At 36.0% G+C, this 13,025-nt stretch overlaps 1 protein-coding gene across 7 annotated transcripts in view; it reads right to left on the reverse strand.

The window, feature by feature from the left end:
• The window catches only part of GAB1 (GRB2 associated binding protein 1), a 136,393-nt gene that overhangs the window by 15,016 nt on the left and 108,352 nt on the right, over positions 1 to 13,025 (reverse strand). For all 7 annotated transcript variants that reach the window (XM_030563697.1, XM_030563699.1, XM_030563695.1 and 4 more), the window contains 2 exons: positions 10,083 to 10,156; positions 9,591 to 9,894 (listed from right to left, as the gene is read on the reverse strand). In XM_030563697.1, the coding sequence (XP_030419557.1) occupies positions 9,591 to 9,894; positions 10,083 to 10,156 (378 nt within the window). The remainder of the gene's footprint in view (positions 1 to 9,590; positions 9,895 to 10,082; positions 10,157 to 13,025) is intronic.

Here is a 13,025-nt window from a genome sequence, read left to right on the forward strand (position 1 = left end):
TAATTGACACCTTTTAGATGCAAGAAACTATATTCAAAAATTACAGCTATCAAAAGGCATTCTGTAATAGACCCCTTCAAGAAAGTTTAATTGTCTAGGCAACCTGACCACAAAATACTCCATGTAGTTCATATGAGGTTGTCCGTTTTAAATATATATGTGGTCAATGTAAATTTTACCTCCTCCAAATAAAATTTCTCACAGCATCAAAGATACTTTTAGATACTCCAGAAACGAAGAATGAGTCAGAAAGGGAAGAATCGGAATCCAAATAAGTCTTTTAACTGTAACTTTGATCTAGGGTTCACCGATCCATAGAATATTTGCCAAATATCACAACTATTCAGTGAATACCAATGAAATTAATCAAAGACTAGTATTTCGAACACTATTCGAGCAGCTCTACTCTGCTACTCACACTACATATGTCCATATTTAATTAAGCCTCAAAAATGTGATGAACTGAAAGCATTCAATCACACAACAATTATTTTATATTGTCTCAAGTACACAGTGCTTCAAGGGGGTGACTGAAACTCCAGAATCATTGATCACTCAGAATAAAGCATGTGAGATGTCAACTTGAGGTAGCTCTTTGGGTTTGATATAACTGTGAGAGATGGCAGATCTTCTTGAACAGAGAGCTTTTTCCTGGGAAATCAAGCGTCATATTAAGGCTACATAAGGGGGAACATTCCAGCTTACATGTGGAAAGGGCTAACCTGCTTTATTTTATTTAAAAACCATAGACATCAAAATACCTATTTGTATAAATACATTGGGAGGCGAGAGAAACAATACCAAGGGGGGAAAATGCTACCAACATTCTTTCATTCCGCCTCCTGTCAGTGTCAAGATTTTTCAGGTACACATGTTTTTAAAAAAAATTTAAACCAGGCCTTCTTTATTTGATGCTTTTTTCTACTCTATACATCTAACACTTAGCAGAACTTCACTCGCTGCTGGACTACATTTAGCTGGAATTTAAAAAAAAACAAAAACACTTAACTTGGAACTGTTTAATGTTCCACATTCAGCTTTCTGTAACAGAAACCAAGCTGCAAATTAAGAACTGCTGGATCTTGGCAACAAGCTAGATAAACTGCAAATAAATTACATTTAAAACTACTTCTTAGATGCTAACCCAGTAGTATAGTAGTGACTTTGCACCGCCATAGGGGAAACCTGGGTTTAATTCTCAGTATTTGCTTTTGGGGCCAACAAATGCTAGTGAAACAGTGATCATCAACTTTTAGTGTCATGGAGAAGGCAATTAAAAAAAAAAAAGGTATTTCTTATTTTTATCCGTAACAGAAACAATCCCCACCTTGACTGGACAAGTTGAACTCACAGAAGCAATTGGAAGGATTAAATACTTTTCTCTACAAAATAATAAAAACGTAAAATGAATGTACCCTTAAAACTGTATGTCTATTCTGAAAAATGACTATAACAGTTATAAATATATATATAATCTATATAAAGTATAAGTATTGGCAGATTCTTACTCAGCTTATCTGCTCTCTGTGTGAATTTAGAACTAAATCAAAGCTGACTAACAATAATTTTTACAACTTTTTAATACTACAGGGCCAATGAAACTCTGGGAGAGCGAGCTGGATTCTACTCTAGCTCACATACCATAATTAGAATTGTTAGTTTGAATGCAGAATTCATTGTCGCAGTGCTACCACTCTGTTTATTTTACTATAAGTCTTGTAATATTTGTCCTTTTCTTAAAGCCCAAACCTCTAATGTCATGCTTTGTGAGCTTTCATTTTCAAAAGAAAGCACATTTCTAGCTATCATGGTTTCAAAAAAGCTTGACAATGTGAAAGGCTCAAAACCAGAAGTCAAACAGAGCCCTAAATTAATTATTTTTTAAGTTCTTGTGAATTTTGAATGCATGGATTTTGAATTTGTGATGTATAGGTAACAAAGAATTTAGGTTTGACTTTCAGATTGAGTTTGCAAAGTGGGAAGTAAAAAAAACAAACAAAAATCATTTTTTATGTAAAGTGAGGAGATCTGATCTTAAATGGTATTTCAACAAACAATTTTTCAGACTAAAACTACACTTCAAGGTGTTCCACATTATATTTAGTGGTTCAATAATACACTGGCTTAGATGGTGAAAGACATAAATGCCACATGGCCACCTTAAGTTTTATTTTATGATGCTGCTCCTGCTATATCAAAACGTACATATTGTTCATACTGCATACAAATATGTCACAAGGAAATTGTATACTGGGAGATTTGTAACAAAGTTTCGTAAGTAATCAGGGTTCCAGAATTTCCTAACAGAATACGATGTATATATGTTTTAAAAAACATATGTTCTGTACAAACCCACACACAACCATGGGTGATGAAGACTGTGGCAAGGTCAGAATCAATTCCAGTACTTCCAACTATCATCTATGAGAGAGGTTTCATATAAAATTCCTTTCTTCAAAGGATGACTATACCTAAAACCACATTAAAAAAAAAAATACTGGAAGCTTCTATAAAGTAAAATTTCAGTGAGGAGATGTCAATAAGCAGGCACCCCCACTCAAAAAAAAAAAGGAATAAAAGAATGTATACATTGCTTTTTAGTAGGATCCTACTTCAAGTTACTGTACAGCGCAGTCTAATGCTTAATTTCAGTAAGTCTCAAAGATATAGTTTGCCTTTCAAATATACTCAGAATAGCTACGTAGTAGCCCACATATTTTCTGCTTCAGCAAAATCCAGATTTAGATGCTAATCTCAATATCATTTTGTAGAGTCTTAAAAACAAATAATAATATAGCATGCATTTGCCCCAGTCTTTATTTAATTTTTTTGTCACCAATTTCTACTTGTCACATATAAAATTGCATGAGGTAAATTATCTTTCACTTTCCTCAAGGGTAATAAAATAAAGAGAGCAAAGAATCCTGTGGAACCTTATAGACTAACAGACGTTTTGGAGCATGAGCTTTCATGAGTGAATACCCACTTTGTCAGATGCATGTAGTGGAAATTTCTAGGGGCAGGTATATATATGCAAGCAAGCTAGAGATAATGAGGTTAGTTCAATCAGGGAGGATAAGGCCCTGGTCTAGCAGTTGGGGTGTGAAAACCAAGGAAGGAGAAACTGGTTTTCACACCCCAACTGCTAGAACAGGGCCTCATCCTCCCTGATTGAACCAACCTCATTATCTTTAGCTTGCTTGCACATATATACCTGCCCCTAGAAATTTCCACTACATGCATCTGAAGAAGTGGGTATTCACCCATGAAAGCTCATGCTCCAAAACGTCTGTTAGTCTATAAGGTGCCACAGGATTCTTTGCTGCTTTTACAGATCCAGACTAACATGGCTACCCCTCTGATACTTGAAAATAAAGAGAGGACATGAAATTACTCTTATAACTCTAGGTTGTCATCAAACCTTGTTAGAGGAAAGAAAATGATTTTTCCCCTCAGGAGTTCTTTCCCTGATACAGAGGCAGTCACTTCTCAGAAAAGGAAGTCAAGGAATAGTTAACGACTGAATCCTCCTGGGAAGCAACAAGTTCCAGAGAACAGGGCACATCAAGCTAGGAATCAGGAGACCAGGATTCTATGTGTGGTTCTGCTATAGTTTCAAGTGTATGACTTTGAAAAAGTCTTTTAGTATTTCCATTCCTGATTTTGCTCATCTGGAAAATAGGAACAGATAGAGTGTATATCCATTTGTCAAGAGCTTTGAAGTCTGCTGATGGAGAGCTATGTGAATGCTAGGTGATATATTATTTTGCTATAGCTGAGTCAGTCCTAAGATTTCTTAAACATACAACCTTTTTTGTTGTTGTTGTTGTTAATCATGTTGTAAAATCATGCCAGTTTTTTACATATCACTTAGATGAGTGTTTTCATTATCATGACTGTAACCTCCTCCAGATACTGGACCAGGGTGAAATCCCGGCATCATTCAGCCAGTGGGAGCTTTGCCAAGTTTCCATCCCAGTCTTCTAATTGGCTTAAAAAGCCATGCACCTCTATGGCACTATGTACATATTTTTTTTTAAACAAGCAATTAATCTTCTCTGTTTTGTGGACTACATTACTTAAAACTCTAGTATATTGTCATAATACTTCTTGGTCTAATCAACTGCACTGAAGAGAACAATGAGAAAAAGTAGAGTTGTCAACAAGGAGTCATTCCTGTTTCTATTCCTAAACTACTACTTTCTTCACTCTCTACTACACTTGGGTACATATCATTCTGCTTTACCTTTGCTTTAATCAATCATACTTCAAGGAAGGAGTGTTTGATAGTCTCAAAGAATTAAGATGTCATAGTAGAGCTTGAGGCTAAGCTAGTCAAATACCTTTAGATTTAGAGGAACACCACCCAGTTGTGCTGATGAAAACAGAGATTCCTTAAAGGCAAATCCCATTTTGCTAGCAATATTGTTTCCAATTTAGCATCACACTACATGCAACTATGGCAGGCTAGAGCAGCAAAAGCACAATGACTACAAAAGAAATACAGTGCGAAAGACTGGTCTTTTAAAACATTTAAAAATATACTTTTCAAATTCAGTTCAGATAAATACAGTAAAAACAAATGTGGCTGAATACTTTGGATTTTGTCCCAAAGAGTATATCACTTACCTGTTATTACACTTCTCTGAAGGCTGTATCTTGAATTGATCCAGGCTGTTGGGTCATGAGGCCTCCAGCCATGCTTCAAAAGAGCTTTCAAAGATTCCAGAAATTACTGAAAGCTCCCTCGTTTGTGGGAGCAGCTGTGAGCCAGGATAGGGAGTGGTGTTACATACCATGCATTATAACCCCAAACTATTTAATCCTTTTTGACCAAATAAATTTAACCTAGGACACGGTAGGACAGGCATAGCCTAACTCAGTTCACAGCTTTTTTTTTCTTTTTTCTTTTTTTTTTTTTGCCTCAGGGACACTTCTGCAAATAAGAAGTCTGCAGACTGCTAGGTCCCTAGCTATCTGAGGGGGTGGATGAGTGTTCAGGTATATATTAGTATGCATATATGCTGGTGAATTTTAGGTTATTAATTTAATATGAATGAATTCTCAAGGATACAAAAAGGGATACCACCACCCACAACTCACCCTTTCTTCGCCATATTAAACCCTCTTTTATAACACTATACTATTTCCTAAGAACTAGCATTCAGAAAATGTCTAAAAGGTGTCCAAATGTTCCAATATTTATTCCTGAGAGGCCCACTCTCTTTTAGCCACTGACAGAGCCAGGTCTCTGTTGGTTAACATATTGGTCCCCAGAGATGGTAGAACCAGAGGAAGCAATATAACATTGCAGACCTCATTTCCACAAAACAGATTGGGGGGAAGGGAGAAAGAAGAGAGAAAGACAGGGAACAGGGATAAATATCTGTAATTACTGCACTAAACCTTGGTCTCACTGAATTCTATGGGAGAACTTTGACTCCAGTGAGTCCACGATTTCACCCATTACTATCCTGTAAAGCCTTCCAGTTCTCAAAAAAAACGTCAAAGGGATCTGTAAACAGAGGAACCCAACAACACTAAAAAGTACAGGGCATTCTGTTCTTATCTGTGAATTTCCATTACCTTATTAGTGTGTGTCATGGCCTTAATGTTATTTTAAAACATAGAATGTGAGGGGAAATGTTTTTGAACTACCACAAATTATTTTTACCATTGTAAAAAATTTCTGAGTGGAGTAAACACCAGTTACTGTTTAAAATATTGTTGTTTCATTTGCATATCTATGTAAAAATTGAGGTCAAACTAAAACAATTGCCATGTGGACCAAAGAACAGGAGGGGTGCATATGTACTGAAACTCAAGCTTTATTTACCTCTCCCAACACCAAACAATCAGAATCACTTTAAATTAGGAAACTCCTTTAAAAAATTAATCTTTCTCAAATTTAACACTCCTGATCCAGCACCACAAATCTTGGCCAGGACTAGGTATGTCAAGTCTCAGCATAGTACATTCTTATCAATTATTAAAAACCCATTTGAAACAGGAGTTTAAAATGGAAAGATGAAACAACCTTAGGTCTGATCCCACAATGGTAACTACTAGCATGGTTCCCTGTGCTCATGTGAGGTCCGGCTAAAGTTAATTGACTTTACATGGATGCAGAGGTCCATGCTAAATATATCACTACAGGGACAAGATCACACATAAGGCAACAATGTTTCTCATTAAATAAGAAACTTTGCCATCAGTACCAGAGAGAAAGGAGTTGATGATTGGATGCTATGAAAGTTTCTCTCTATAGAAATAACTGTAGCTATCCATACACAGCTACAGCTCACAGCTGCTTCCTTAGATAGGAGAAGGTGTGGTCCTGAAATTTCTGGAGGTCTTATAACCCAACACTGTGGATCTCTGCCATGATACATTCTTTTAGAGAAATAGTTGTACATTCCAACAAAAATTCTTAAAACAAGCACAGGTTACACACTGAAATTCCTCTATACTTAAAATGAAAACTCAACAAACATTTTATGTACCACATTCCTCATATTTTTTTTTCCTTTTTCCTAATTCTGGCTGGGCTTTCTTGAAATGCCTGGTCTATCCATTAACCTCGAGGTACTTGGAGTAACTTATAACAGAATATTGTCAAAATACTTTTAAACTACAAGTGTAGAAACAGTGTGTTAGGAGAAATTACTACAATAACTTGAAGGTTGAAAAAGCATCATGCCAAATCTTTGTAATGTATGCATGTTTCAGTTATATAACGGACCACAGAAATTTATAGTAGGTTTGTGACATGTTAATGGCATTTGAAATTACTCAAAAATATTCTAGAGCATGGGCACTTCATCTGTTGACATTTAAACATGACTAGAATGTTTAAATAAGTTCATATTAAGAATGGACAGAAATAGTTTATAAGATTTAATTTATTTTATGGGTTACTAAATAAAGTAAAATTTCACAGTGGTAAAATCAGACATATTATCATCCTTGGTTAACAAAATCAGGGTTTTTGTTTGTTTATTTGTTTTTAAAGCATAGTCCTCTTTTCTCCCATTTCCCTTACCTCCTAAAAATTTACTGTCGTAAATTTTAGTCTTCTGTTGGATATAGTTTTATTTTACAAATAGTTGGCAGTATTTGACTTTTATATAATTTTTAAATGAAAATTCAAGTTCTTTAGAAAAATAAAACTAATTTGTTTTCAAGCTGTTTTATAAAGGCCATCACTGCCGACAGAAAATGGGCAGAGCCAATTAATATGAGCTGTGTTGTATAACAGTACATTTGTTAGTATATCAGTAAACCTGATGATCTCTTTTCTCCATCCATTGACGTTAACAGGACTTCTCAGATTCTTAACGTGTTTAAGTCCTTTCCTGGATTCAGCTGATATCACTTTTTAGAATGCTGCTGTTTCAAGAAGTGATACAAAAAAGCAACATCTCTTTCTCAGAGATCTACGTGGTTGCACTGTATTGTCAACAATAAAGTGGCAATCTTTTTAGTACAGAGATCGGCCTTTTGTGAAGGTCAATAAAGCTATGTTGGTAAAAGAATGCAAACTAACAAGTCAAGGAAAAATATTTTTAAACAGTTTTGTATTTATTTTAAAAATATTTTCCAATATCAATTTTTTTCATTGTTTTACTGTCAAATATTTCTTAACAGTTAAACATAACTATTGTCTGCCAACATGAAAACAATTGGATGTGAGCAGGAAGTCAAGATTCTGAGGAAGGCTATGTTTTGTATTCTGAACACTGTTAGTCAGCTACATGACTTGGCACTTCCCGTTTTATGCAGAGATCTTCTACTTCATCCTCCGGACAGCATTAGTGTTACCAGTTGAAAATTTAAATTACTAAAATTTTGGGGGCATGTGAGTTTTTACGCACAGAATACATTTCCCCCCTAAAGTAATACATGTACATCAGTTCAGCCATTTTTCAAGTTGATAAATTTTATTGGTTTCAGATATTTAAAAAACTAATTTTCAAATTATATATATTTAGAAACCAACATTGCTGATATTTGATCTTATGTATGAGCTAATGTCTCTTAGTATTTTCATCCAAAGAAAAGAAAATTATAAATGTCAAAGTCTGAAAAAAAAAACAAACTCTTTTGAGAATGCCAAAAAATGACATAACCATTTATCTACAAGGCCAGTATGTTGATGAAACATGACAGTGAGTTTGAAAATCATAAGCCGCTTTGATCTCTCTGATCAAATGTCTCACAGCAACACACTATAAGAGAAAGACTTATCTGTTTTTAAAGAGAGACTATTTTAGTCTCGAGAATATAACTTCCTTTAAAGGAAAGTAAATCCAGTGTACCATAATGCTGCATAGAAATTAATATCTTAACGGAATGCTACAGAGGATTTACCTTAAGTAAGATAAGTGTTTGGGCCCATTTGTCAGACTTCTCTTAAATTCTGTTTTTTTGGTTGGTTGGTTGTTTTTGCTCATGCACTTTTGTCACTGAAGTTGCTGTAGCTTCCTCAAACTCACTACAGTGTCTCCCACAAATTAAGTAGCTCTTAAAATCAAAACAGAAATGTTTTTAAATATTAAGATATTTAAGATCTAGCAATCTCCATAAAAACAGGGAAATTCAGAATAAATCCTAACTCAGTCCACTTCACAGGCATTACTTGACATTTAGGGCCACATCTTGGCATCTATCTCTTAGCGTGAGGCAAATGCAGCTTGACAACCCTGGGCTGGTGTGATTTAGTGGCCTCTGAGCTCTATCTGGATCCCAAACGCTGTATGCAACTTCCTGGCCAACAACCTAATCTGCTTCCTATGTGACTCTGTCCTGCCTGAACACTGAAGTCAAGATGATGGGCAGTCCCAACTGAGAATGAGCAGGGAAGGTCTAATTTCCTTGCTTTTACAGACTGCAGTAAGGCCTAACATTTAAGATTTCTATATTTAACGAAGATATTCATGTTTTTCATTATTTAAAAGAAAATTTAAATAAAAAATGTTCTATAATACTGGGGTACTTTAATAGGATGTGTTAGAAGTAGCATGACACGTATCATACAATTCATTCTCCCATGGTATGATTAATTTTTGAGACACTGTAACAATAATATTTTCAGCAACAGTATATGCCTAAAACAACGCTAAAGGGGAAATGTAAGAACCATTTTATCATTGAATCATGCAGTGATTCATTGCCCTTTTACCTAGTAACATGTTACTATGCTTACAGTGATATATTTAATCAAAATGTTAATGTGGTCTCCTTTCATAGCGAGTAGGCCATCTATATCCTGTTACGTATAAGAACTAACTCACAACTCTTAGTCTGTTTACAGATACTTTGTAGTTTATAACAGGAAATGGCGTGCCACATCTTGATTAATAAAAACATGTACAGCTATAATCTTTAAACCTACAGAAATATTCAGTTTTATTACTCAGGTAATTTTAAGTGACCAAATACTTTCTAAAGATTCTTAGTTCTGTTTTTTTTTTTGTCTGAATTATTGGAAAACAATCATTTCATACTATCTTGATTTTGGTATGAAAAGTTGAAGCGCTAAATCATTATCTTATAGGGTAAGAGCAACTTCCACAGCATGTTTTTCTCACCTTTTCTGTCAGGTTTGAGGTTTCGATCCACTGGTGGTGGTTCACATTCTGCAACAGGTACTGGCCTTCTGGGAGGGGTCTTTGGACTGGACTTGAAACCCATGTGGGCGGGTGGAGGGACTTGCATTCCAAATAACGAAAAATCAAATGTACCCGGTGTCATAGGTACATAGTTTGTTTCTTGTATGGGTTCAGTAAAGCTGCTGGAATGCTGCCGTGGTGGAGAGTTAGGATTCATTGGGACATAGTTTTCATCCAGTTCTTCACTTGAAACACTTCCCACTGTGAACATGCTTCTGTTTTTCTAGAATTAACATACATTTCCTTTAACAACAAAATAATCAGTTATGCTATCAGCTGTGAAATCAGATTCATATTTTAATCTCATCTACTAAAAATACTGTGTAACTACACCCTGGTTTTGTACTACAGAACACATAACATGCAAATGTTTTGTCAGTATAGTCTCAAGTCAGATCAAATCATACTTACAAAGCCTTCCAGTGAGCTAGCTCTGTCATTTGGAAATGATCGTGGAATATCATAGCAGTCTTGAGAACTAATATCTAAAGAATGAAAGGGGTGAAAGTAGATATTTATTTTCTCATCTCAGTACCTGTCATGTACGTACATTAGACCAGTTTTCCAGTCTGTAGTTGTTTACTATCTGCTTTCAAGTGCAATTCAAGTTACTGATCTTTAAAGCGCTAGTCATCAAATAATCAAACAGGGAGGGAAAGTGAGACAGATACACCTGCTATATGATGGTGCAGAGTGGTATAAAGTTTTTGTCACCCTACGTTTGGGATGACTCCACTACTTATCAGCAAGTATAAGTCACACTTTAAAGATCTGATACTGACATTTTCCAGGGCCAGAAACAAGTGATGCATCCTGTTGAAAAGCTGAGAGGTCCCATTTCCAAATAGTATAAAATATCAATATTTTGAGATCTCGGTGTTTCACATGCAGTTCTACTTGGAAAAGTAAGTTTAAGAATAGAATTGTGGGTCAGAAGTTTTCCAACAGAATATTTTCTACTGGGAATTGCTGATTCAACAGAATTGAAACATTCCACGGAAACATGTAAATTCCATCAAAACTTTCAAAGGAAACTACCTGGTTTCCTGCTAGATCACCTGCTTGTCTCCTTGGCAGCCCAGCCTCCCAGGGCCTCCAGCAACTTGGGAGGCCAGCTCTCCAACTGGCTTGCTGGTGCACTGGCAAACCAGTCGACCAGCTAATCTTGAAATTTTCAAAACTATCCATTTTGGTTTTCCAAAATGGAATTTTTTGAAAAATTTCCATTGGAAATGTGAAATTTCACATTTTCAACTTTAAATTCCAAATCAGAATGAAATATATTTCCCATGGGACAGAAATTCTAGTTCTTGCCTATCTTATTGTGGGTTGCCTATTTATTTTTATATATTTATAAATATTTCCATTTCAATTTTGCTAAGTTTACAAGTGAAACGTTTGAGGAAGGGGATGGCCTTTTGGACTTTGGTTTTAGATGTTGTAATTTTGAAATACTAATTCATTCTTTCCATCAAACAAAACATTAAAATAATATCCATACAACTATATCATCAATTCCTTTTTTGTATTTTGCCTTAAAATGTTCCCTACCTAATTCCTCTCTCCACAGGACTTCTTTTTTAAGATCCCTCACCTATAATTAATATTACTCTAATTGGTTTAATAATTTATATTAACATTACATTGTTATGTTCAGTTGTCTCAGAAAACTAGGGCATCCATTAGAGCATCAGAGATATTTACAAGATTAATGGAATGGATTTCTCTATATTTGATTGGAGATGTAACATCACTATCTCCCAACCTTTCCATTATTATTAAAAACAGAAATGTATATTGCTTCTGATATTTAATTAATCTTAGTTTGAAAGAGAAAAAAGATAGAAAAACTGTAAGTAGCAAATTTTTCCTTGGGCAGAAACAGCTGAATGTTAAGAAACATCCAAAAAAGTGTTAAGTCTCATATGGAAAATAATAAGTATACTTTAAAGTCCAGAAATACAAATATGTTTTAATTATTATATTTTGATTTTTTTCTAGACAAACTGCATTACATATACTTAATCATAGGGAGGTAAATATATTTTTGTACCAGCAGAAACAAAGGTATGGGTTTATCTAGACACATAGGGCTTATAGCAGTCCCCACAGATGTCGGTGGGACTCTTTCTATTGACCTCAACAGCAGCAAGATGGGGCCATTAGAAACTAACCTTATACTGAATGATTGATATAAAAAAATTACACTCCTTTAATGAAATTGATAACAACAAAAAAGAATAATTCTCCACTTTCAGATATCAAAGACAAATCCAATATTAATTTGACCCTCTTTTGTAAAAGATTTTTAGGATTTCAGTGATACTTTGCAATAGAGATATCCTTAATCAAGAGCCCCTATGCTTTGCTACTCTGTTTCCAGAGTCTAAATTCTTCTATTACCACATCTACACGTTTTTTCCTTTTGAAGACTATCTTCAACTGGAAAAATTTTAGTAGTAACAAGGTTGGCACCTAAAGACCACCCTTCAATACCTTTGTGATGGGGTATACACCCGACTCTGGTTCTGAGAGGGATGAATTAGGCCAGGTGAGCCCAAACAGCCAATTAAGCAGCAAAAGAGGGAGATATAGGCTGAGTGGAAAGCCCTGATTAGAGAGATCACCTGAGCAAAGGTGGGTTGGGCTAGCATAAACACAGGAAGGTGGTATCAGAAAAGGCTTCCAGGAGGAAGTTTGCAGTGACCTCCTCTTTAGTAGAAAGGGAAGGAAGGAAGGAAGGAAGGAATCCAGAGAAAGAGTACAACCCTGAGGAGGTCTGGCCCTCAGAGAAGGGCCTACCCTGAAGAGAGCATGGTAGACAAGATAGCCTGTGGGATACAGAGCAGGAAGCAGCCCAGGGAGTAAGCTGCAAGGTTGGGGACTGAACAAATCTTGGCTGTGTGTTGTCGGGTCCCTGGGCTGGAACCTGGAGTAAAGGGTGGGCCCAGGTTCCCCTACCAGCCACTGAAGGAATGGCACTATGGGGCAGTGAACAGGAAGACTGCCTGAGACATTACTGGAGTGACATGGTCAGGGCAGTGAGGACTGCCTCATGTTTTTTGTGTCAAGAGACTTTGAAAAATCACCCTGGAAGGGAAAACTGCTGTGATTTGGCCAGCCCCAGTGTAACTTAAAACAGCTTCTGAATTGCTCTGTTTTTGCAGCTGCAGCCAGCTGGATATTATGTGTTCCACCCCATTTGCAGATAGGTGGTTGTGGTGGGATGGAGAGGCAGCACAGTGTTGACTATGCCAGTTTTGTGACATCTATTGATTCCCTGGTATCAGGAGGAATCCTCAACTGCCCCTTTCTGATAGCTTTCTGGGTTGAATCCATGGCTGGTTTGGATCT

This window comes from Gopherus evgoodei, chromosome 5, assembly GCF_007399415.2.
Source record: "Gopherus evgoodei ecotype Sinaloan lineage chromosome 5, rGopEvg1_v1.p, whole genome shotgun sequence".
Classification (NCBI taxonomy): domain Eukaryota; kingdom Metazoa; phylum Chordata; order Testudines; family Testudinidae; genus Gopherus; species Gopherus evgoodei.